The 24,125-nt window shown below is 36.5% G+C and overlaps 1 protein-coding gene across 6 annotated transcripts in view; it reads left to right on the forward strand.

Moving 5' to 3' along the window:
• LOC131198656 (transmembrane protease serine 11E-like) overlaps positions 1 to 23,666 on the forward strand; it is a 68,174-nt gene extending 44,508 nt beyond the window's left edge. For 3 of the 6 annotated variants that reach the window (XM_058183531.1, XM_058183532.1, XM_058183530.1), the window contains exons 4-13: positions 2,273 to 2,416; positions 4,377 to 4,492; positions 6,954 to 7,072; positions 10,994 to 11,061; positions 12,212 to 12,375; positions 15,506 to 15,544; positions 17,025 to 17,193; positions 17,557 to 17,822; positions 19,221 to 19,363; positions 20,380 to 23,666. In XM_058183531.1, coding sequence (XP_058039514.1) covers positions 4,378 to 4,492; positions 6,954 to 7,072; positions 10,994 to 11,061; positions 12,212 to 12,375; positions 15,506 to 15,544; positions 17,025 to 17,193; positions 17,557 to 17,822; positions 19,221 to 19,363; positions 20,380 to 20,541 — 1,245 coding nt within the window. In that variant the 5' untranslated portion in view covers positions 2,273 to 2,416; position 4,377 and the 3' untranslated portion in view covers positions 20,542 to 23,666. The remainder of the gene's footprint in view (positions 1 to 2,272; positions 2,417 to 4,376; positions 4,493 to 6,953; positions 7,073 to 10,993; positions 11,062 to 12,211; positions 12,376 to 15,505; positions 15,545 to 17,024; positions 17,194 to 17,556; positions 17,823 to 19,220; positions 19,364 to 20,379) is intronic. The other 3 variants (XM_058183535.1, XM_058183533.1, XM_058183534.1) reach the window with 1 other exon arrangement.
• The last annotated feature ends 459 nt before the right edge of the window (positions 23,667 to 24,125 follow it).

Below are 24,125 nucleotides of genomic sequence, written 5' to 3' on the forward strand. Positions count from 1 at the left end.
CAGCCAGAAAAGCCAGACAGCATTAATCACTCAGTGGTGAAATAGATTAGCTAAGTTTAGATTAGTTCTGTCTGGTGCTGAAAGCGAAACTGGGGCTTTCTGGCTGGGAAAAAAGCCATGAGGTCATCAGTAATCAGGTAATCAGGTAATCAGGTAAGTGCCTTAGAATCTCTTAAAAGGAGGTTTTCTACATGTTTTCTACAGAAAACATGTTTTTTAAGGTTCTGCTGATGAGGTACTCAAGTGAGATCTCCCGAGTAGCCTTTAATTTTTTTTAAGTTTAAAGGCTCTGCCGATCTCAGCTGAGGGGCGGAATCCTCAAAGGCTTTTTTTAACTTTTAAAGGCATGTTTCGGCTGAAGCAAAACCTTCTTTTAAAAGTAAAAAAAAACCCGTCTGCTGATGGTGGGGCTCAGCAGAGGCAGGGGGCGGGGCCAAGGATTTTTGCTACCGGTCCTCCAAACCAGCAGCTGCCATTACTACCCGATCGTGCGAGCCGGTCCGAACTGGGAGCATTTCACCCCTGGTGCATTTCATATTTCTCATGCATTTCAGGGGTTGTGTTATCATGGTGGTATACCACACACAGTGACATTACATTGAAGAGACAATTATCTGTGCTATAGAGCTTTAACAAAAAATAGCAGTATTGATTTTAATTTACTACATATTTATGCTTAAAATATTCAGTGCAGCACAAACAATAGCATTCTGTTTTGAGCAGTAGTATCTGGATGAGCTTTCAAAAAAAATCAAAATGATATTTTTGATCCTATCCTTTTTGTGTGTGTGCATTCAATTATCTAAGCTACAATAAAGCAAGTCTCAATTTATAAATTAGCAACTGAACCATATCCAATATTTCAAGAATTCTGGCACCACAAATATAATTTCTAAACTTAATTTGCTGACTAAAATCAAACAGATAACTTACTTAACACTGTGACATATGCTGAATGGGAAAATAGCTCAGATTGTTTAAGTTAAATAAAAGAATAGAGTTGGAAGGGACCTTAGAGGTCTTCTAATCCAACCCCTGCTCAAGGAGAAGACTTTACACCATTTCAGGCAAATGGTTGTCCAGTCTTTTTTTAAAAGCCTCCAGTGATGGAGCACCCATAACTTCTGAAGGCAATCCATTCTACTGCTTAATTGTTCTCATGTCAGGAGATTTCTCCTTAGTTCTAGATTGCTTCTGGTAGCCAAATCTGGCCCTGCATTGGTTTACCTTTCCAATAAGTATCCAAGTTGGAAGATCATTTAAAAGCAATTTATTAGGGTACCCTGATAAAGTGAGATCTACCTATGAAAAGGGAGAACCTCAAGACCCATCTTACATTCCCTTTTATAGTTAATACTATAACAAAGAAAATGGAAGAAGAAAGTTGATTGGGCAGGATAAAAGTAACCTCTCCTTTGCACAGTAAATCAACTACAAAGCTTGTTTGAAGCTCACGAAGAAACATACCAGACGTCATTTTGCATTAACAATTTTTTAAAATCAGGAAATAGTATCCATCCATTAGTCTCTAGTTTATCTTTTCAGTTTAGAAGCTATCAAGCAAACCATACAGCGATAGGAGAAAAAGTTTTCCTACATTCCAGTCTATACTGGCTTGATAAAGCCACATAAAAGAGAGAAATAAGTTAAATTAAAATACAAAATAACTACATTAGTTAATAAGTTACAAAATCCATGTCATGTGCTCCTCACATCTCTCCTTGATTAGTTTTCATCTATTGTTTCTTGTTTTCCCTTATGTCGATTTGAAAAATAGGTTGACCTCCTCTTCTTTGTGGCAGCCTCTCAAATATTGGAATACTGCTATCGTGTTGCCCCAGTCCTTCTTTTTGCTAGTTATATCCAATTCCTGCAACAATTCTTCATGTGTTTTAGTCCAGCTAATTTAAATTAAATTATCTTTGTTGCTTTTCTCTATACTCTTTCCAGAGTATTAACATCTTTTTTATATTATGGTGGTCAAAACTGGGTGCAGTGTGTCAAGCGTGGTCTTGCCAAGGCCTTATAAAGCAGTATTAACACTTCACATGATTCCATCTCTCTATTAATGCAACCTAGGATTGCATTGGCTGTTTTAGCAATTAAAGCACACTGCTAACTCATATCTAAGTGATTGTTCATTAGGACTCCAATATCCCTCTCACAATTACTGCTGTTGAGCAAGGAACCACCTATACTGAACCTGTGCATTTAGTTGTTCTTGCCTAAGTGTAAACCTTACTTTTCTCTACATTGACTTTCATTTTGTTAGATAGGCCCCAAGATATTGAAGACTCCTGCCTGGATACAATATTCTAGATGAGAGCACATAGGACAAATCCAGAAAAACGCGGACTAAGGTTGTCCATCCTATTTCATCATTCTCTTCAGTGCCTGTTGCTTCATTCTGCATAAGGTATAGTTAGCTCTGATCTTTATAGTTGAGTAGGATACTGACTTTTCAGTAGTCTGGTTCACATATGCTATGGTCATCACTTGTGAGGTTGCCTCAGTTGATGACATGAGTGCATGTCCAGTTCGTTCAAATGCTTGAGATAGAGGTTTTGTTCTTAAGCATTAAATTAGGCACTGACATTAATTGTATATTAATTAAGCATTTATTAATTTAAACACAAATTTTCTCTTCAAAGTTCAAGAATGAGAGGCAATTCTGGACTAAGATTTGGATAGTTCCAAAACCCCACCGAGTCCCTTTTCCCCCAGGCAATTACCCATAGGTTGGATTTCCCAATGGGACCAGTAATAGTACTAGAATTTGCTGCATCCCTGGGAGCAAGTAGTATAGAAATAATAGGGTGTAGTGCTCATGCAGCAAATTAATGCCCCTTTAGGCATTAATCATAGGAGAAGTGTCATCATTAATATTAAAGAACAGCGCAGCCCTGTCTTCCGTGCACTGTTCTCACATGTCAAATGCATGAACATGTGAGGAGCTGTTTGCATACAGGCTTTACCAGTTCAAATACTATATTGGCTGGCTAAGGTTGCTTGATGCTTCAGGCAAACTCCTTGCCTCCTTTTGCTAACAAGGTAGTTGGCATGCATTGGTTCTAATTCTGTTTATTCCTTGGAAGGAAAGCTTTGACATTTTAGCTGTACACTAATGGCATTTGTGGACTCCGTAAAATATATATGGATGCTGCTACCTATGGCCATTATTAAAAGCACTGATACTCCCCTAGAGCACGTATTTGTTTGGGATATTTGGAAGTTGGGATGACAGGCTGGGTAGAGGGTGGATCAGGGTGATTTGGGAGGAATCTCTCAGACTCAAGGACTAGAGGAAGGCATTTTAATGGAACTGCAAAGAAAAGCCTATACTGTCTACCATGATTTTATTTGTTGAGCTTAGTTAGTCAAGAAATTCTTTCAGATCCCATTCATATACACAGGGAGATAATAATATTAGGGTTGAGGTTCTTGCAAAGATTACAGCAATCATCTATATGAAAACCTAGATCAGGGAATTCTTCCTGAGGAAAAATCAGTTTGAGGCATGCTTTAAGGAGAACAGAACTAGAGACAGAGTCAAATCTGAAGGGAATTTGCAGCATTGTACATTTAATTTGGAAAAGGAAGCACAGCCAAAGTTGTAAAACTGCAAATCCAGGATGTAGCTGAGGGCTGCAGGTTTCCTACTTTATTTTAAGCATGAATATTGATCTTATAATGTTGATCTTATAGTTCAAAATGAATATTAAAGACACTAGAAAACCAATATAGGGACACGGTGGCTCAGGGGTTAGGACGTTGAGCTTGTCGATCGAAAGGTCGGCAGCTCGTTGGTTTGAATCCCTAGTGCTGCTGTGTAATGGGGTGAGCTCCCGTTACTTGTCCCAGCTTCTGCCAACCTAGCAGTTTCGAAAGCACGTAAAAATGCAAGTAGAAAAAATAGAAACCCCCTTTGGTGGGAAGGTAACAGTGTTCCGTGCGCCTTTGGCGTTGAGTCATGCCGGCCACATGACCACGGAGACGTCTTCGGACAGCGCTGGCTCTTCGGCTTTGAAACGGAGATGAGCACTGCCCCCTAGAGTTGGCAACGACTAGCACGTATGTGCGAGGGGAACCTTTACCTTTACCTTTACTAGAAAACCAAGGGCCACTGAATATGGCAAAGCTTTTAAAAAAGCTTGATTGGATTTCTTCACTTGTGCGAAGAATGAATGAAGATTAATGCAGTTAATTTATTTTTAGTTCAGCAGTATTTTTAATTCATTCATTTGTGAAACATTTAATATGCATAAACATTCAACCACAACAACAACAACCTGAAAGCAGATTATAGCAGAAATTAACTGCACTATTTAAGGTTCATTGTGTCTCCTACAAAATCTTATGTTTGCCCATCTTCTCAGAATGTCTAGGTCAAAAAACAGACCTTGGGAGCCATGGATGATTGCTTTGATTGTGTTAGCAATATTGCTGATCTTAGCCACTGCCATTGGTTTGCTTGTGTACTTTTTGATATATGGTAAGTATATTTCTTTTTCTGTCCATATGATTTGAATGGCTTTGTGCTTGAAAATCTTTCAATAATCAGAAAGAAAAAAATTATGTAGTGCATTTCTTTTCTGAAGAATTTATAGCTACCTTTATTCCAACTGGATCATTTCAAGACAAGCCATCTGCCAGACAACATAACATATTTATTATGGATTGGCAATGTTTTCCTGCCTGATTTCTGTGTTGGTGTATCACCCAAGGCAATGTATGATCCTGTTATATCCTGCCAGCATTGTGTAATGGGCAGAAGGAATAACCCTAAGGAATAGGATGAAGAGCTACAACCAAGACAATGGTCAGATTAAAGGCATCTGAGTCCAGGGCAGAAATGTAATTTGAGAAAGCATATCAAACATGACTCTCCTTATTTCTCATGAAGAAAAAAGAGAGGAAGGAGTGCTTTCAGACTTGCAAAATTCGGTGACTATAACCAAGTACTCTTGGACTTACAGCCATTTATTTAGAGACTGAAGTTATGACATTGCTCAAAGAAGTGACTAATGACCAATCAATGCATTTATGACCATCACAACATCCATACAGTCACATGATTGTGATTTGGGTTGCTCAGAAACCTGTTCGCACTTACAACACTTGCGGTACTATGCAGTCATATAATCACTATTTGTGACCTTCCCAACCAGCTTCCAACAAGCAAAATCAATAGGGAAGCTGGCATGGAAGATCACAACTGTGGCCCGGTGATGTGTCAGTTAATGTTACAGTGAACTTGCTTAACAACTGTGGTTTTAAAAAAAGGTTGCAAAATTGGATGTGGTCATGTGGTAACTTTCTTAATGATTGTATCACTTGATGACAATTTTTTGGTCCCAATTGTGGTCATTAAGTCAAGGACCATCTGCAATAAAAGTAATATGGGTAGTCCTTGACTTATGACCATAACTGAGCCCAAAATTTCCCTTGCTAAGCAAGACAGTTATTCAGTTTTGCCCCATTTTATGACCTTTCTTGCCACAGTTGTTGTGTAAATCACTGCAATTGTTAAATTAGTAACATTGGTTGTTGTTAAGTGAAGCTGGCTTTTCCATTGACTTTGTTTGTCAGAAAGTCACAAAAGGTGCTCACATGACCTTAGGTCATTGCAACCACCATAAATTCATGCCAGTTGCCAAGTGTCTGAATTTTGATCATGTGACATGGGGATGCTATAATGGCTGTAAATGCGGGAAATTGTCATAAATCACTTTTTTCAGTGCTGCTGTAACTTTGAACGGTCACTAAATGAATGGTTGTAAGCCGAAGATTCCCTGTATTAACTATTTCCAAGTTTGGTCTATTCTGGAGGGCTGCAACATTGTTAGAGCTGCCATAAGTCTTAATATTTGGATATAAGGTAATGGAATTAGTAAGCTGCTTGAAGACCACCCCTGGCACAATAAGCCCAATGTACATTGATGAGACAGTGAATGGTCTCTGATAAGCTAAAGGAAGAACCTGCTCATGTTTTGTTTGACAGGATTGGAACCTGATTGAAAATATTCTCTGTATAAACTGTACAAGCCTACATGTACACCGCAACATTTGCATCTTAGCATATAGTAACGAGATGTCCCGCTTTTGGTGGGACAGTCCTGCTTTTTAATAATTTGTCCTGCATCCCGCAGCAATTCCAAAAAGTCCCGATTTTTTTTTGTTTCACTCCCATTCTGAAAATGGGAGGCAGCAATGCAAGAGGAGGAGGCGTAGAAGGGGGAGTGGCAGAGAAGGGGACGTGAGAGGGAGGAGAGACACCATTTGACTTTACCCGAGAGGAAGAGAAGAGCCGAGAGGAGAGCCGAGCCTGCTGGAAGAGCGGAGAAGCAGCAGCTGCTCCTCCTCCTTCAGGCAGATGGCAAGACTCAGCACACATGCGCAGCCCCCCCACCTGTCAATGGTGTCCCGCTTTGCCGTCACTGAAATCTGGTCACTTTATAAAGTAGCCAACTTCTGATTCTGGCCTTTCATCAAGGAATTTTAATTCTTAATTGGAGATTCTGAAAGGAGGATGAATAACAAAACCAATCTTGAGACTAGCCAACCATCAAACATAAGAAAACACAGTTGATTATTTCTTTGTGGATGGGGAATTGTTTGAACTAGCATGGCTTCTTTCACTTTCCATACACTCTATCTGATAGCTCCAAAACTCAATAACTTTACTTATCTAGGACCAATTTTTGAGATACCATTCATAATCCAGGTCAATTTATTCTACTTGACCTGCATTCTTCCCATACAAAATACGGGAAATATATTAAAATCCTTTGCTTCAGAGTTAAAATATGTCTTTCACATCATGATAGTTAATCCTATGAAACCTCTAAATTATTAAAAACTCCTTTGTTGATGATTACTTAATTGTGTCTTATTCTTGTAAATTAATTGATACTATAATATAAAAACTTTCATCCTTCCCTCTTCATATGCAGATCAGAAGCTATTCTTTTACAATGCTTCCTTTAGAATCAATAATGTGAAATATCAGCCTAGCTTTGACAAACAGACTTCAGCAGAATTTAGAGAACTGAGCAGAAATATTGAGATTTTGGTAAGTGAGAATGATTTTTAAAATGCATTTAATGTTCTAAATTATATTCTGGAGAAGGAAAAGAACACAGACAGATACATAAACTTTGGGAGAGGGCAATCCTTCCCCATCTTTCTGTTTGTTTTATTTGGAAGTTGATGTGGAATTCTGAAAATTGTAAATCCTTCCTTCTCCTTTAGTAAACTGCACAAACTTCTTAGCAGCTTTTATGAAACACTATCTTGTCTGCACTCCCTGCAAGCCAGATAAAAAAATTTCCCATAACAAACAATAGGTTCTGTTAATAATCATTTATTCATTCAAATAAATATATATGCTGAATATATATTGAAGAAACATGAATTAGAAGAATATGATTTTAAAATTAGAGAAGAAGGCATCAATAATCTGAGCTACATCAATGATACTATTCTGAGAGTCAAATGATATAGCCAAACTAACAGCAACAGATGCCCCAACCAGCTCTAGAATTGACAATGAATTAAAATTGCTGGATAATTTCTGCCTTTTAGGATCAGCTATTTAAGGGAATAAGAAATATTACCTTAATGGAGCTGGCAAAAGAGCTGAAGCATTTCTTAAATCTATAATAGATAATATTTGCAAGTGACTCAGGCAGATGATTCCATATTTTCATAGAACTATAAAAAGGAGAGGGAGGTATAGCACAATCAGGCTTATAAGATTCTGTAAGTATAGCAAATGTCAATAAAAGTAGTTTTAGCCTACCTGTGAAGCTTATTCCCAGTCTGGTCTACCTAATGGGGCTCATTGCAATCAACAGTAAAAGATCCAGCAGTCGAGAAATGTTCTGTATTTTAGCAGTTTGTAGAGCACCAGTGAAGACCTTGAAAAAAATATGCAGATGCTGGAATATGCCAATATCTACAAAGATTGAAATGGTGCAGGTAATGTTTTTCCATGTGATACTTTATGAAGTATGAAAATTGGGCTTCCAAGAAACAGAATAGAATAAGTATTAATGCTTTTAAATTTTGATGATGGAGAAGACTGCTGAGAATACTATGGAAAACAAAGAAAATAAACAAATGGTTCATAGGACAAATCAACTCAAGGCGTACAGGCTCAAATTATCATGTTAAGGACATATTACACAAATATCCAGCTCTCTAAAGAAGTCTACCCTGTTTTCCCGAAAATATGACCTCCCCGGATAATAAGCCCAGTTGGGCTTTTGAGTGCATGTGCTAAAAATAAGCTCCCCCTGAAAATAAGCCCTCCCCGAAAATACCCCACCCCTGAAAAATTAAAACGCATGTGCAGCCGGTCCCCATTTACTCTGGTTACGGTTAGGGAGACAGAGCTGGAAATCAGGTAAGATGTCAAGGGAGGCCCATTTTGCTTCACATGCTCCAAAATAATAAGGCCTCCTTGAAAATAAGGCAAAATGTTTATTTCGGGGTTCAAAAAAATATAAGACAGTGCCTTATTTTTGGGAAAACACGGTATAATGCTGAAGAAGATGGAAAGAGAAAAATAGGATGTTCAGCAGCAAAGTGTGTGCCCTATTTGAAAGATCTGGGTGATCAGATTGGGGTCATCGAATTCTGGAGAAAAATTATCTATGTGTGGTCATGGACCATTGAACCAACTTGATTGTAAATACTCAATTCAAAGACAGTATTCTCATATCCCAACACATGGAACTATTAGCAGAATTAGCAAGTGTGAAGATATTTTTCCAACTGGGTGCATTAGCTGGGTTTGCACATGCCACAGGATGAAGGAAGCACACGCCTACATATGCTTAGAACATTATGCAGTTGATACACTTTAAATGTATGCCCTTTGGGTTGAGTTTAAGTGTTTCATAACAGCATGCAACAACTGATAGACGGCATTCCAAGAACTTTGATATATGCTTGTGTGTACCATAAAAGAATACAGATAATCCTCATCTTATAATGGTTCATTTAGTGACTGTTCAAAGTTATAACAGCACTTAAAAAGTGACTTATAACCATTTTTCACACTTATGACCATTGCAGCATCCCAATGGTCACATGATCAAAATTCAGACACTTGACAACTGATTCATATTTATGATGGTTGCAGTGTCCTGGGGTCATGTGATCACTTTTTGTGACCTTCAGACTAGCAAAGTCAATGGAGCAGCTAGATTCACTTAACAACCGTGTCATTAACTTAACAATGGCAGTGATTCATTTAACAATTCTGGCAGGAAAAGATGTAAAATGGAACAAAATTCAGTTTACAACTATCTCACATAGCAACACAAACTTGGGGCTCAATTGGTTGAAAGATTACCTGTGCAATCAATGATTAAACCTGATTTCAGAAAAGCCAGGTTCTCAAGTATGAAACTGAAAAAAGCAAACACTATTTTAAAATTCAAGAAATATAATATCAGAAAGAAATAGTAACAAAATAGTTACTAGCCTGGCCCAAAGTTAAGACAGCTCTAATAAGAAGACATTCAATTAAAAGTTAACACTTAGAACAATATTGGTTGAGATACTTAAATTAGCTCAACATGCTAATCCTTTGATAAGACAGCTGAGCAGATATTGCACCAGGGTTCATTGTAAAGTTGCACAGTTTTGTCACCTCTATTTCAAATATAAGCTTAGAGGAAATCCACATTCAAATAAACCCTAGTTTGTTAAATAGATGTGCAACTCTTTTTACAGTTCAATTTCATTCTAGTTAGGCCATCTAATACTGCAATTTAATAGTTTCCATTTGTAGAAGGATTTTAAAGGATTTCCCCAGCAGGCTTATCTTTTGTATGCATGTTTTGTTTATTTTAATTTTTATTTCTTTATTGAAGATCCAGATACTTTCTTTTTAGAAAGAAATTATCTTAGGGGAATAGTAAAATTGTGGGGTTTCCTATCCTATTATACAACCGACCATAATTAGAATAATAGTAGAATAGAAGGAATGGAAGAGACCTTGGAGATCAAGTAATCCCTTCTTAATGTAGGAATTCTCCACTATAATATAGCCATCCAACGAAAAAGTCAAGCACTTTCTAAGGCAGTTTATTCCATTGCTAAATCACACTTTCTCCAAATATCTCCAGGTTCTCAATCTTCTTTTTAAAATATGTTTCCCAGACCTTGGTATAGTGTTCTAACTGTGGTCAGAATAGAGAAAAATAAGACTTCTCTTGACACTATATTTCTGTTGAGGCACCCCAATAGTTCATTTGTTTTTCCCCTCATCTGCTTTACAGCACTTGCTCATATTCAGTTTGTGAGCTACCAAGGCACTCAGATTTTTTTCCCCAGCTATGTTGCTCCCAGCATGCTATCCCACCTTGTACTTGGGCCTTTGTTTTTGTTTTTTTTATACAAATCTAAGACATAAGTTGCTTAAAGTCACCTCCAAGTGACTCTAGGCAGCATGAAAGTTGAAGAAAATAAGCAATAAATTCCTGTTGAGATACATTTGCTGGGTTTTATCCATTGTTCCAGCTTGTTCCTGAATCCTGATACTGTCTTCTAAAGTGTTTTTCCTCCAACTTTATATCAGTGGCATTTTTAATTATAAAATTTTAAACCTTTCATCCAAGTTATTTCGTCCAAGTTAACAAATGTTAACTCAGACGATAAAGAAAGAAAAGTCAAGTTTGTTCTTTTAAGCCTGGCCAGATTGTTTTAATTGATTCATGTATTGGTTTTTTTCACTGCTACATGGATGTCCATGAAAAAGAGTGGTCAGAATTTGCAAAGATGATGGACTATGTTACTATACAAGCCACACCCCTTTCCCAATGCATGCGATTCTCAGCATGTACAAAACTAGTATGGCTAAGATAGGGACATTGTGTCCATCATTTTACAGACTTGGAGACATAGACCTAAGGGAACTGCTGCATTTCTATTCTGTTTAACATTTTCTATATCAAACACAACTTTTCATTCCTTTCAATAGATTAAACAAGCATTTCAAGCTACTCCCTTAGAAAAAAGGCTCATTAATGCACGTGTTGTCAGGCTAAGGTATGTAGATGAAAATTCCACTCGGGAATAGCTGTTGAATTAATTGTTAACATTGACATGAGAATGAATTTATAAATCAAATGGCCCAGATAGCATTAAGAAATAGATCTGGGTTATTTCTCCCAAATGGTGTTTCTCAGTTCTCACCCCCGTAAATCAGCCACACATTCATTGCAGTCCAGGGGTGAAATTCAGCAGGTTCTGACAGGTTCTGGAGAACCAGTAGCAGAAATTTTGAATAGTTCAGAGAATCTGCAAATACCATCTCTGGTTGGCCCCAGAGTGGGGTGGGAATGGAGATTTTGCAATATCCTTCCCCCAGGAGTGGGGAGGGAATGAAGATTTTGCAGTATCCTTCCCCTGCTGCGTCCACCAAGCCACACCCACCAAGCCACATCCACAGAACCTGTAGTAAAAAAAATTGAATTTCACCACTGTTGTAGTCTAACACCTAAGAACTGGAGGCATGTTAGAATATGCTAATCTTTTCTTTTGTTTCTCTTACTCCATAAGATTTTGGCTTTAAACTGAGCATATAATAAGTTGGCATTCTTTTATCCAAAAATACCCCATTTATTAGAAGATTATTTTGGCAGATCAGCATTCTGCAAAGTCTGGAAAGTCTGCAATGTTGTCTTATTTAATTACTTATTTATTTAGGCAAATGAAAGGCATTATCCTGCTTCTGTTCCCCACCCCCACATTTTTCTGCATAATACTATTTCTGGGAATTGTGGGGCAAATATTCATAGGTAAACAACAGCCAATGAATAAAGCTTAATTGCAAGATGGGCACGTGAAAAGAGAAGGGGAAAGAGTTAAAATGGGAAAACTCTGTGCCTCTCAAAGATCCTATATTTTCCCCATCCCAAATCATAGCTATTTTTGATGGTGTCACCCAAATTTATGTCAAAACATTTCCTAGTATCTGCCCAGTCTCTTCTCTTCCATTTCTAAAAGGCAATGAGTTGAGCAACAAACCATCTGGTGCTTCAGCTTGGTGTTCCTTTATGGATGGATACAGTATTTTAATTTTTCTGTCTTATTTGCCCCAAAGCCTTGAGTGAATATATATGAAAAAACATACCCCTGCAAAGTATAGAAAATATTCTGGCTTGTTTGGTCAGCTGTCTGTATTATTCTTTTGCAGCCCAGGGAATGATGGTGTCCTGGCAAATGCGGTGCTGATATTTAAGTTCATTGCCACAGATAATAAAGAGAGACTCTGGACAAATATTTATCATAGTTTGCTGAAAAAACTGAAGTCATCAACATGGCCCTTAAGTATTGATATTTCTTCTTATAAGCTTTCAGGCAAGTGTTACAGATGTCCTTTTAATGATGATCAAATTTTTAAAACTGCTTTATTTGCTTGCACTGTAACCTGAAATATATATATTGATTTAATCAAAATTGCATTACCCATTTTCTATTATTGCTTAAGATATTTCTGTAGTATTTAGAGTCCTCCCCCCCCCTGTGGGGAAATAAAATACTTACAGATTTCAGATTTCCATCCAATCTATTAATAATTGTTCCCTGATTTTCATTTACTTATTTTTAATATTTAAGGAATTATCATTAGGAATTAACAGAGCATTTTGCCAAAGAATATTGAGAAAATTTCATTGAGCCAAAGCCAATAATCTTTATGTTATTTGATTATTTTTAATGAACTAGCCACCCTTATGCAGTAAAGTCAACAAATGGGAATATCAGTTGGTTTGTTAATTCATGATGCTAACAAACTAAATGAATTATAAAGAACTTTCTGATATAGTTTTTGTAAGAGTCTATATAGAGACCAAACTCCTAATAGATATTTATTTTCTTTCTGGTGATTGTAATAGTAGAAAGATGCATATTTAAATGCTTTAAATTACCTAAAAAATAGTCCAGGAAAAATACAATTAAAAACTTTTAACCAAGAGGAAGAATTTAGAGATGTGGCATTGCAATTTTCAGGTTTTCTAAGGCTAATGTGGTTGTAAGATCATTTATATTGTGTTTGCAAACACAGTACTAAGATATTCTGTTTTGCTCTGAGCAAAAAAAAAAAAAAAAAAAGCAAATTTTTCATATCTCTTATTTAAAATGCTGTACATTAAACCCTACTGGAAGGGAGATAGTGGTATGAAAACATCCTCTGCCAATATTCCCAAATTAGTCGTGATTATTGAAAATCATAAATACTAATAAATACTAGTACATGTAAATACTACCATATTTACAAGAAGGTAAATATGATGTAGTTGCCATTATTGAAATTTGATGGGATGTACTGATGGAAGGATACAAACTATTCAAAAGAAACAAACCTAACAAAAGAGGAGGCAGAGTTGCATTATATATAAAAGATCACTACATCTCTACAGAAATCCACAAAACCAAGGATGAAAAACTCTTAGAATCCATATGGGTCAATATAAAAGGAAAAAAGAATGACATTGCTACAGTCATATACTACAGGTCACCCAAAGCAGAAGAAAAAGATGAACTTTTTGCTAAACAACTAACAAATGTATGTAGGAAATATACCACAGTACTAATAGGAGACTTTAACTACTCTGATATGAACTGGGAGGCAAACTCTGCAGCAACTGGGAGATCAAACAGATTCCTAACCAACCTAGCTGACAACTTTGTCATCCAAATATAGAGGAGAGAACTACAGGAAAAGCTATACTGGACCTAGTTCTTTCTAACAGAGAAGAAATGATAGAGGGAGTTGAAATTGCCTGAACTTTGGGTGAGAGTGACCACATCATACTGGAATTCAATATAATGCGAACACAAGCAACAGAACATAATCCAGCATAATCATTAAAAATTAAATAGTTGATTTTAACAACTCAGAGAGACCCTAGGAAAAATTCCATGGGTGAAAATCCTAAAGGGGAAAACAACTCAAGAAGCATGGGAAACTCTGAAAGATCTTATTATAAAAGACCAGTCCAGCACAATACCACTGAAAAAGAAAAATAAGAAATTCAAGAAGAAATCACATGGTTGCAGAAAGATACCTCTGATAAATTGAAAGACAAAAAGGACAAGTACAAAAAATGGAAAGAGGGACATAAAACTAAGGCAGAATAGCCTGAACCTGCAAATATGAAATCAAGAAAGCTAAAGCTCAGAACCTGCAAATATGAAATCAATTAATAGACCAATGAAATGCTGTGGAAAATTGTTTACTTAGCAAGGCATTTAGCAAGGCATTCAACAAAGTAGACCACAACCTACTTCTTGGTAAGCTAGAAAAATGTGGGATAGACAGCATCAGCATCAGCTTCAGCATCAGATGGATTTGTTACTGGCTGATAAACCATACCCAACAAGTCATCTTTAATGGCACTGCATCTATGTGTAGGGAAGTAAGCAGTAGGGTACCACAGGATTCTGCCTTAGGCTCAGTATTCTTCAATATCTTCATAAGTGACCTAGATGAAGGAATAGAAGGGGAATTAATCAAATTTGCAGATAACACTAAGCTAACAGGAATAGTCAACACCCAAGAAGACAAGCCTAGGATCCAAAAAGATCTTGACAGACTTGAACAATAGGCCCTATCCAACAACATGAAATTTAAGACAAGCAAGGTTTAACACTTAGGCAAGAAAAACCAAAAGTACAAGTACAGATTAGGGAAACCTGGCTCAAAAACAGTAACTGTGAGAGAGGTACCTTGGAGTCCTAGTGGACGATCACTTAAATAAAAGCCAGCACTGTGTGGCAGCAGCCAAAAAAGCTAATACAATCCCTTGTGGTATAAACAGAGGCATAGAAACAAAATCACATGAAGTATTAGTACCGCTTTATAAGCCCCAGGTGTAGTAGGGCCACACCTGAAATATTGCATCCAGTTTTAGTCATCACATTACAAAAAAGATATTGAGACTTTGAAAAAAGTGCAAAAAAGAGCAATTAAGATGATTAAAGGCCAGAGATTAAAATATATGAAGAACAATTGCAGGATTTGGGTTTAGCTAGTCTAAAGAAAAGAAGGACTAGTGGTGACAAGTATTCCAGAGGTTGCCACAAAGAGGAGGGGATCAATTTATTTACCAAAGCATCTGTAGGCAGGACAAGAAACAATGAATGGAAACTAATCAAGGAGATAAGCAATCTGGAATTAAGGAGAAACTTTCTGACAATGAGGACAATTAACCAGTGGAACAGCTTGCTGTCAGAAATTTTGGGTGCTTCATCACTGGGTTTTTTTAAGAAAAGGCTGGACAGTCTGAAATGGTATATAGATTCTTCTGCTTGAGCAGGGGGTTGGACTAGAAGACCTCCATGGTCCCTTCCAACTCTATTCTGATTGATTGATTGATTAATTGATTGATTGATTGATTGAATGAATGAATGAATGAATGAATGAATGAAGGATGGGGAAAATATTGCTATTGCCAAATTAACATTTGTCTTCTCTATCTTTTTCCAGAAATAAATGAAGAAAATGGTACAAATCTTCTCAATAGTTGTAAGTATCAGAACAACTTTCTGTTTGAAAACGGATTTGTTAAAAATTGGTGTGTTTAGCTTTATTTTCCTCCTGATGCTGTTAACCAGATGTTTTTAATTTTATAACTAGGGATACTGGACACATCTACTGTATAAGATAAGGCTGCCCTATTGAGAAAGGCTGCCTTAGCACCATCGTTCTCAAACTCTTTTTTAATCTCCTAGTAAGCCCAATCATCACAAATTTGTTATTTCAGCTTGATTATTACATTTGAAGTCACTTCCACAAAATAATATTGTGAAGATAAAGAAGAGCCTCTTTTTTAATATAGTAATGAGTCATGAAAATAAATTTTAAATTCACATTTGTAATATTGTAACTTAAATTATCAATCATTTTTTGTCTTAAGGATGAGATATTTCTACAGTACTGTTACATAATATTTTACCCTAAGAGAAAAAAGAACAATATTTCTGAGCTAACCTCACGACCTGCAAAACATATCTATTTTCTTTCCTGAACTCAGAAATGCAATTCCATATTTGTTAGGTGGAGAGTAAGGGTTTCCAGAAAGACAATTTCTAGCATTTTAAAGTTGCAACACCCTGTGGTGACATGATTACCATTTGAGACCTATCCAGTTAGCTTCCAACGGGCAAAATCTATGTGGTAAGCCAGATTCATTTAATAGCTGGGTGAGTCACTTAACAATTGGAGTCATTCATTTAAGAACATGGCTAAAAGATGATAAATTTGGGTGCAACTCACTTAATAACCAGCTGGCCTAGCTACAGACATTCTGTCCCAATTGTACAGAAATTGAGGACTATCTGTATTCAAAACAGATTATGCAATTCTTTTCTTGTTTTGCAGTGAATGAATAATTTAGGACAAAAAAAAGCAATATCAAGGCAGCACATGAACAGAAACAATTATGTTTTGATACTTCACGCATTTCATTTATTAAATTTCTATATCACCCTTCTCCCGAAGGACCCAGGGCGGTTTACAGCCAATAAAACAGGATTTATAAACAAACTTAAAATACAGTATAAAAATCTGATTGTATTTGGCTAATACCAATTAAAAATTATGCTAAAAACAATAATAAAACCCCATTTAAAACAATAGCAACTTAGGCCAACCCTGCACGGTGAAATAAAAAAGTCTTGAGCTCGCGACGGAAGGACCGGAGGTCAGGGAGTAATCGTAACCCCTACTCCCTTACCTGTTCTCTTAACATTCAGTGAATTAATAATGCATGGCTGTTTAATACATTCCATCATCTTTAGTGAGAATGCCTTTCAGGTAAACATGAATAAAATTAGGCCATTTTTCATATTTCTAAAGAAGAGTGCTTTTGTTTATTTTTTAACATTAAAAATTATGTTTTAATAAACTATGATTTTTATACTTCTGGCAAAAACCTCTTATCCCCTTTAATAAAGTGTTCTGTTCTCTGGAAAGAAATGAATTTTCTTTTTGGGGGTTGGAGCAGGCTGTGGGACACGACTGGACAGATCTGTGGAGCGAATCTATGGAGGAACCATTGCAGGGGAAGGGGAATGGCCCTGGCAAGCTAGTCTCCAGCTAAATGGCATTCATCGTTGTGGAGCAACATTGATCAGCAATAACTGGCTTGTGACTGCTGCTCATTGTTTTAGAGGGTGAGTAAATCTTTCCCCATACCTCTAAAACTATATCTGAACCAACATCTTTAATCAATAAAATTTTCCAGTTCATTTATGCACAGATGTTACCACTAATACTATTTGTCTCATATGTTCAAAACTAATAAAATTGTACAAGAGAAAGTGGTGTTTAGCTCCTTATGTCTGTTCACATCTGCTGTTTCCCTACACTCCATTTTATAACCTGAATTATTTCTAAACTTGAAGTTTGATGGTGGTGAGAGTGCAGGAAAAACTGGAAAACAGTTAGCAAGAAACCATTGTGAAGTTTTGTTTACAATAAATGAAAATATAAACAGTGTGCTTATTGTATAAACTGTACTTTCTAATGTCTTTCAGTGTCCGAAATGTCAGAAGTTGGACAAGTAGTTTTGGGGCTCGTCTAAGACCTCCAAGAATGAGAAGGAATCTTCGCAAGATCATCATTCATGAGCATTATGCTAATAATGTCATGAACCATGAATTTGATATTGCTGTTGTACAGATTTCATCCCCAGTGGAATTTACAACTGCTGTACATCGTGTTTGTCTTCCAGAAGCTTCATATATTTTTCCAGAGAATACAACTTGTGCTGTTACAGGATTTGGTGCTCTTAAAGATGATGGTTAGTAGCTCCCTATTTAGGGCTAGTAGGCTTGTGTGAATAATCATTTTTTGATCATTTGTTAACCACAGTAGAGTTGGTTCCAGATTATAGAGACATCAAATTACACTATTAGGTGGCCTTACTTCCCTTCCTAACCAGATGCATCCATAAAGATTTCAGGAAGAGAAACACTCAACATCATGGCAATTTGGCCTAGTGATTAAGGCATCAGAAAGCAGGACACCTTGAGTTCAAGTCCTTCAGTGGAAGCCAGTTGGGTGATTTTGTGCAACTGGCCCTCTCTCTCTCTCTCTCTCTCTCAGAAGGGCCAGTTGCAACTCTTATCTCACATAGGTATTGCTGTAGAGAAAATAGGGTGAGGAAAGTGTGTTGTATTGTTGGAAGAAATTTCCCTGGTTTGTTCCCAACTAAGAAGCAGTCACCAATGCTGAGAAGAAATAGACATGGAAGCAGCTGCCAGAAAAGGGATCCTTTAATTAGAATGGAATAGAATAGAATAGAATAGAATAGAACAGAATAGAATAGAATAGAATAGAATAGAATAGAATAGAATAGAATAGAATTCTTTATTGGCCAAGTGTGATTGGACACACAAGGAATTTGTCTTGGTGTATATGCTCTCAGTGTACATAAAAGAAAATATACATTCGTCAAGAATCATAAGGTACAGCACTTAATGATAGTCATAGGGTACAAATAAGCAATCGAATCATATTAGGAAACAGTCAGTATAAATCGTAAGGAAACCATCAACAAGGTCATAAGTGGGAGGAGATAGGTGCATTCCTGGCTTGCAAGTAGCTTGGGGCTATGAATCTGAGCTTTTTATGGTTAATTCCCCTTTGAAGCTCCTGCATCTTGATGGGTTTATTTGTGTGCCTCTAGTTAAATTGATTGCCCTGGATCCTGTCTTCCTGCCTCAATAGGTTAATCCTGTTTCTGGGGCTTTATATTTCCTATCCTGGGGGTTAATGTTGTCAGGGGGCAAGAGGTTTCTGGTGCTGTGAGGTTTCTGGCACTGTCCCTTTGGGGTATACTTCCCACAGCATGTTTGCCACCTTGACTTGTTTGTAAAAAATAGGCAGGATAAATAAATACATAAATGCTCAATTGTGAAAATTAATGTTTCATTCTGAGGTTCTGAACCTGATGGCGCCACCTGACAGTGTTAGTTAGAACACAGAATAACGGAGTTGGAACTTTTTTACAATAATGTATTGTAGAAGGCTAAATTATCACAGGAAGATATATTTTAAAGGGATGGAATTTAAAGGATTTCTGATACGGATATGGACAAAATCACAGACTAAGCATATGTGTTTTGCGTTTGTGCTACTCTATAGCCTGATAATGAATTTTCATGGATAAAATATTCCATTATTATTTGAAAATCAGGTCCCAGTGTTGGTGAACTTCGTCAAACAGAAGTAAAAATTATAAGTAATGAAGTTTGTAACAGAAGAGAAGTATATAATGGAGCCATTTCATCTGGAATGCTCTGTGCTGGATACCTGGAAGGAGGAAGCGATGCTTGTCAGGTAGGTGTAATTGTAACTTAGAAGTCAGCAAAAGGCTCCTGCATATATTATGATTTAATAGTATTTTTGTACTGGAGCAAAATCCACTTATTTATAAACCACCATCTTTTTCTATAACTAAATAACAGACATTTAGATGGGGAAAAAAGAATTTGGTGTAGTATTTAAGATGCTTACTAAGAAAATAGGAGTCTATAGGTTCTAGTCCTGGTCTAGACTGGGCCAGTCATCTTTTTTTAGCCCGATCTACTTCACTGGAGAAAATAGAATGAAGAACTATTATGTATGTTAGCTACTTTTGAGTTATTCAAAAAAAATAAAGGCAGAATTTTAAAAATCTTTTTAAAAAGAGGTGATCTAGGAGATACAAAATGTGGATGGCTTTTTTTTTTTTTTTTTTTGCAGTTCCAGGCTTATGGTGGTGCATCTAGGAAAAGGAAGGGGGAGATATGGCTAAGGATGGGAAATATGTCATCTTTATTTTCATTGCTTTGTTTCAGGGATGAAATACACTTACTTTCACTACTAGTTCGCAAATGTGAGCGTGCGCGCCTCCTTCACGCATGCACAGAGCCTTCTGCACATGTGCAGAGGGTAAAAAATGGCCGTGATGACATCTGGGCGGGTGGGCGCAGCCTCTCACTGCCGGTGCTACTGGTTCGCCTGAGCCGGATAGAACCGGCTGCATTTCACCACTGCTTCATTTATTCTATTCTATTCTATTCTATTCTATTCTATTCTATTCTATTCTATTCTATTCTATTCTATTCTATTCCATTTTGATATTTTAAAGACCTTAAAGTTGGCAAGTAAGTCCAGCCATGAAGACTTGGAAAGCAGGAGAGAAATGGGGTCTTCAGATGACCCCATTGTATCTTTCCCTAAGAAGATTTTAGTCAAGGGAAATCATTTTAGATGGTGTCATGTTTGATAAAACAAATTTATCTATCATATGATTATATGCACTATAGATTTTTTTCCTGCTCTTTTCTAAAGTGATCTTCCATCCCTTTTAGGGTGATTCTGGTGGACCATTGGTTACATCTGATTCAAGAGGAATATGGTACCTTGTTGGCATAGTAAGCTGGGGAGATGAATGTGCTAAGCCAAATAAACCTGGAGTCTATACACGAGTTACTTACTATCGAGACTGGATTGCTTACCATACAGGAATCTGAAATAATGACGAGTAACTTTATACTAATTTATGAGATCCAAGATATTTTTCTTACAAACAGTCATACTGCTCTGGTAAATTCTATTGAATAGGGATTTGTTTTTCTGCTGGAGGCATCAATACCATTCCTTCCCATATTATTTCAGGTTCATGTCTCATTATATTATAAACACTGTTCATGTGTTATACAAGAAGATGAATAGACTGAAGTATTCATCTGCAACTCACAAAATAATTTTGTTTGTAGTTCTTTATGATTCCCATCCTTAAAATGCTGCATTGTGGCACCTGCTTGATTGCACTAAATGTTCAACCCTCCCAACGGCTTTGATAATTTGGCCAAACTTTTGTTTTGTTTTGAATGTGTGGTATTATTCAAGGAAATAATCAATATTCAAGGAAATTATTGCTGAATTATCCCTTCCAGGGATTGGAGTACTCAGATACATAACTCTTTTACAACTGTATTGCAAAAATGAAGAAGATTCTTGGGTGAAGGATCTTCCATGGTCTTCCTTAATTCATGAAGCCTGGAAAGAGACATGCCTTGCAGATTGAGAAAGTATTAAAGTAAAGATCTGTTATTCTATAGTCAGTTATTCTAGAACAATCTTGCTATTCTATAAAATATAATATAAAAGTGCAATTACTCATCTTTGTAGAATAATTACCCTGTTTCCTCCAAAATAAGACATCCCTTGATAATAAGACCAATTGGACTTTTGAGCGCATGGCAATAAGGTTAAAAAAAAATAAGACAGGGTCTTATTTTCAGGGAAATATGGTATATGATTTCTCATGACATTTCAGTGACCTTTTCCTAATCTGATACCCTCCAGAACACTTTGAATTGCAACTCACAACATGGACCATTTTGAGAAAACAGAACCAGAAGCATTCAATTCAATTAGTCAATTCAATCAGTCAGTTCAACCTAAATAACATTTACTTGGACAGGGAAGAGGAAATTTAGTGAAGAAAATGTTAGTGAGTTATCTTGCTAAGTTGATTTTTATTATAAATAAAAATTCCAGTGTTTTATTTATAATTCATTTCAGTTAGAAGAAATACTAATATAGTTTTCCATCTTTATAATAGGTTCCGCCAACATTGTCCTTTCCTTTTTCTGTATATTTCCTGTTGCTCAGAGTACAACCCAAGATTATTTAAAGAGTTGGAAACCTTTTTTAAAATACATTTCTTTCCATTCCTTACTCTTATATGGAAAAATTTAGAGAAAAGTGTGAGACAAAAGAGAATCAATATAGCAAAAATGATATGTTTTAATTATACCACTCATAAGGCAGTATTTTGAAACTATCCAAGCATGCTTAAGGGTTATTATTTCTAAGTAATAATGTTTAAAAGGCAGTAACATTTTTAAATTCATTGGGATTAACATTATTAAGATATGTTTCATATCAAGGAGTTCAACCTGTTCTTGCGTTGGTGAACTTAACAAAAATATTATTTTGTATTGCAATCCATCTGTTATGCATTAATGATCACAAATCCCATAAATAAACACCATGTGACCAGTGAAAACTTTATCATTCTGGTATCAACATATGTGTAACTAATCAAAGGCTGGCCAAGTCTGACATTTCAAACTGTATAAGACTCTAAATCAGCCTTCTGAATCTGGTGGAACTCCTAAAATATTATTCTGGCTTCAGAAAACTCCTGAATATTTAGGTTCAAATATAGGCCAGAAGTTACAAAATTATTATATTCATTTTATGCGTAGTCATGTATATATGCATTAATAGTGTCTTAAACTAAAAATAAAGAAGTAAACTTTTTCTTTCCCCTGCCTTCTTCTCTGCTCCCCATGGGTGGATCCTGCAGCCACTAGTATCTGGGCCAACCCAGCCCTAGATCTCCCACACTTGCTCGCTCACCAAGGTGCTGCACCAGCAGAAAAGCAGACTGACAAGCTGGCATGTTGGCGTGCCCCAGCACAGAGGCCCAATGGTCGCTCTCCTCTTGAGCACACTCTCCCACCACCTGCTGTTCTTCTCTTCTCTCCTCCTCACTCCTTACTCACTACTCAGTGTGGATTTTGCTCACCTCCTCACTGGCATGCATATACACAATCCCGGCCCGCTTCCCACTACGGTGAGCCAACTTAAGGTTGGAGGTTTGAAGGCTTTCATTTGCTTAAATAAGGAACTCCTGGGGAACCCCTGGCGACCTCGTATGGAATCCTAGGTTTCCATAGAACCCTGGTTGAGAAACCTTGATTTAGATGTAAGAGATCTGTTTGTATGCAAGGGAATAAAAGTTAAACAACCATCAACAACCGTCAAAGGTGTCAAACTCAGCCCGCATCTGGCCTACAGGGTGCTTAAATCTGGCCTATGGGGCTGTCCTCAAAATAGCAAAGGACTGGCCCGGGGTGCCTCTGGCAGTCAAAACAAGGGAAGCAAATTGTATACTACAGGGGTATCTTGCTGTTGTCCATCACAAGCAAAATCTTTGCTTGTGACGGACATTTGTCTGAACAGAATAACAACATATCTTTTCTTTTTTCCAGCTAAAGTAGGATGTTTTATAAAAAAAAATATTTATTTGATTGATACTCCACTTTTGTATTGGTTGATATTAAAAGCAGTTAACAATAGTTAAAATATAGAACGAAAAATATAATTTAATTTTTAAAAAGTGAAAACTATTAACAACTGAAACTCTGAGGTTGCTGGAAATTGATTTTTGTGTAAAAAGATGATGAAACATTGAAAAATAATTCCTGAATTGAAAGATATCCTGCTTTGTAATTCTGGGTGTATTTATTTGCTCTTGTACTAGTTGACTCTTGTTGGCTAAACTTGGGGTTTTAGAGAACAAAGTGTATAAATTTAATCAACTTGGAGATAATTCAGCTTTGTACTAGATTATCAGTACTTCAAATAGTACTAAGTATGGTGCAACAGTAGTAGAGCCCTATTGCCTCCAGTACATGTGAGCCTCCTAAATGCAGAAAGGTAGAAAATTCTGCAGAAATGGGAAAAATATTAAAATAGCAGTCAAAAAAAGATGAGATAGATAGATAATGATAGTTAATAGATAGATAATGATAGTTAATAGATAGACAGACAGACAGACATATATGTATACATATATATGTATACGTATATATAGATAGAGATAGATAGATAGATAGATAGATAGATAGATAGATAGATAGATAGATAGATAGGGATAGATAGAGAGATAGATAGATAGATAGATAGATAGATAGATAGATAGATAGATAGATAGATAGATAGATGACAGATATAGATAGATAATAGACAATATACATATTGATATAGATATATAGATATATGTATGGATAGATAGATAGATAGATAGATAGATAGATAGATAGGTAGGTAGGTAGGTAGATAGATAGATAGATAGATAGATAGATAGGTAGGTAGGTAGGTAGGTAGGTAGATAGGTAGATAAATAGATATAGATATAGATAATAGAGGATAGTTAGAGGGAGGGAAGGAGGAAGGGAGAGAGAGATGATAGAACAGGACAACGAAAACTATGAAGAACTGTCACTGGAGCTGAAAATTGATTTCATATCTTCCCCCT

The sequence above is a fragment of the Ahaetulla prasina genome, chromosome 4 (genome assembly GCF_028640845.1).
Source record: "Ahaetulla prasina isolate Xishuangbanna chromosome 4, ASM2864084v1, whole genome shotgun sequence".
NCBI classification, from domain to species: Eukaryota; Metazoa; Chordata; class Lepidosauria; order Squamata; family Colubridae; genus Ahaetulla; species Ahaetulla prasina.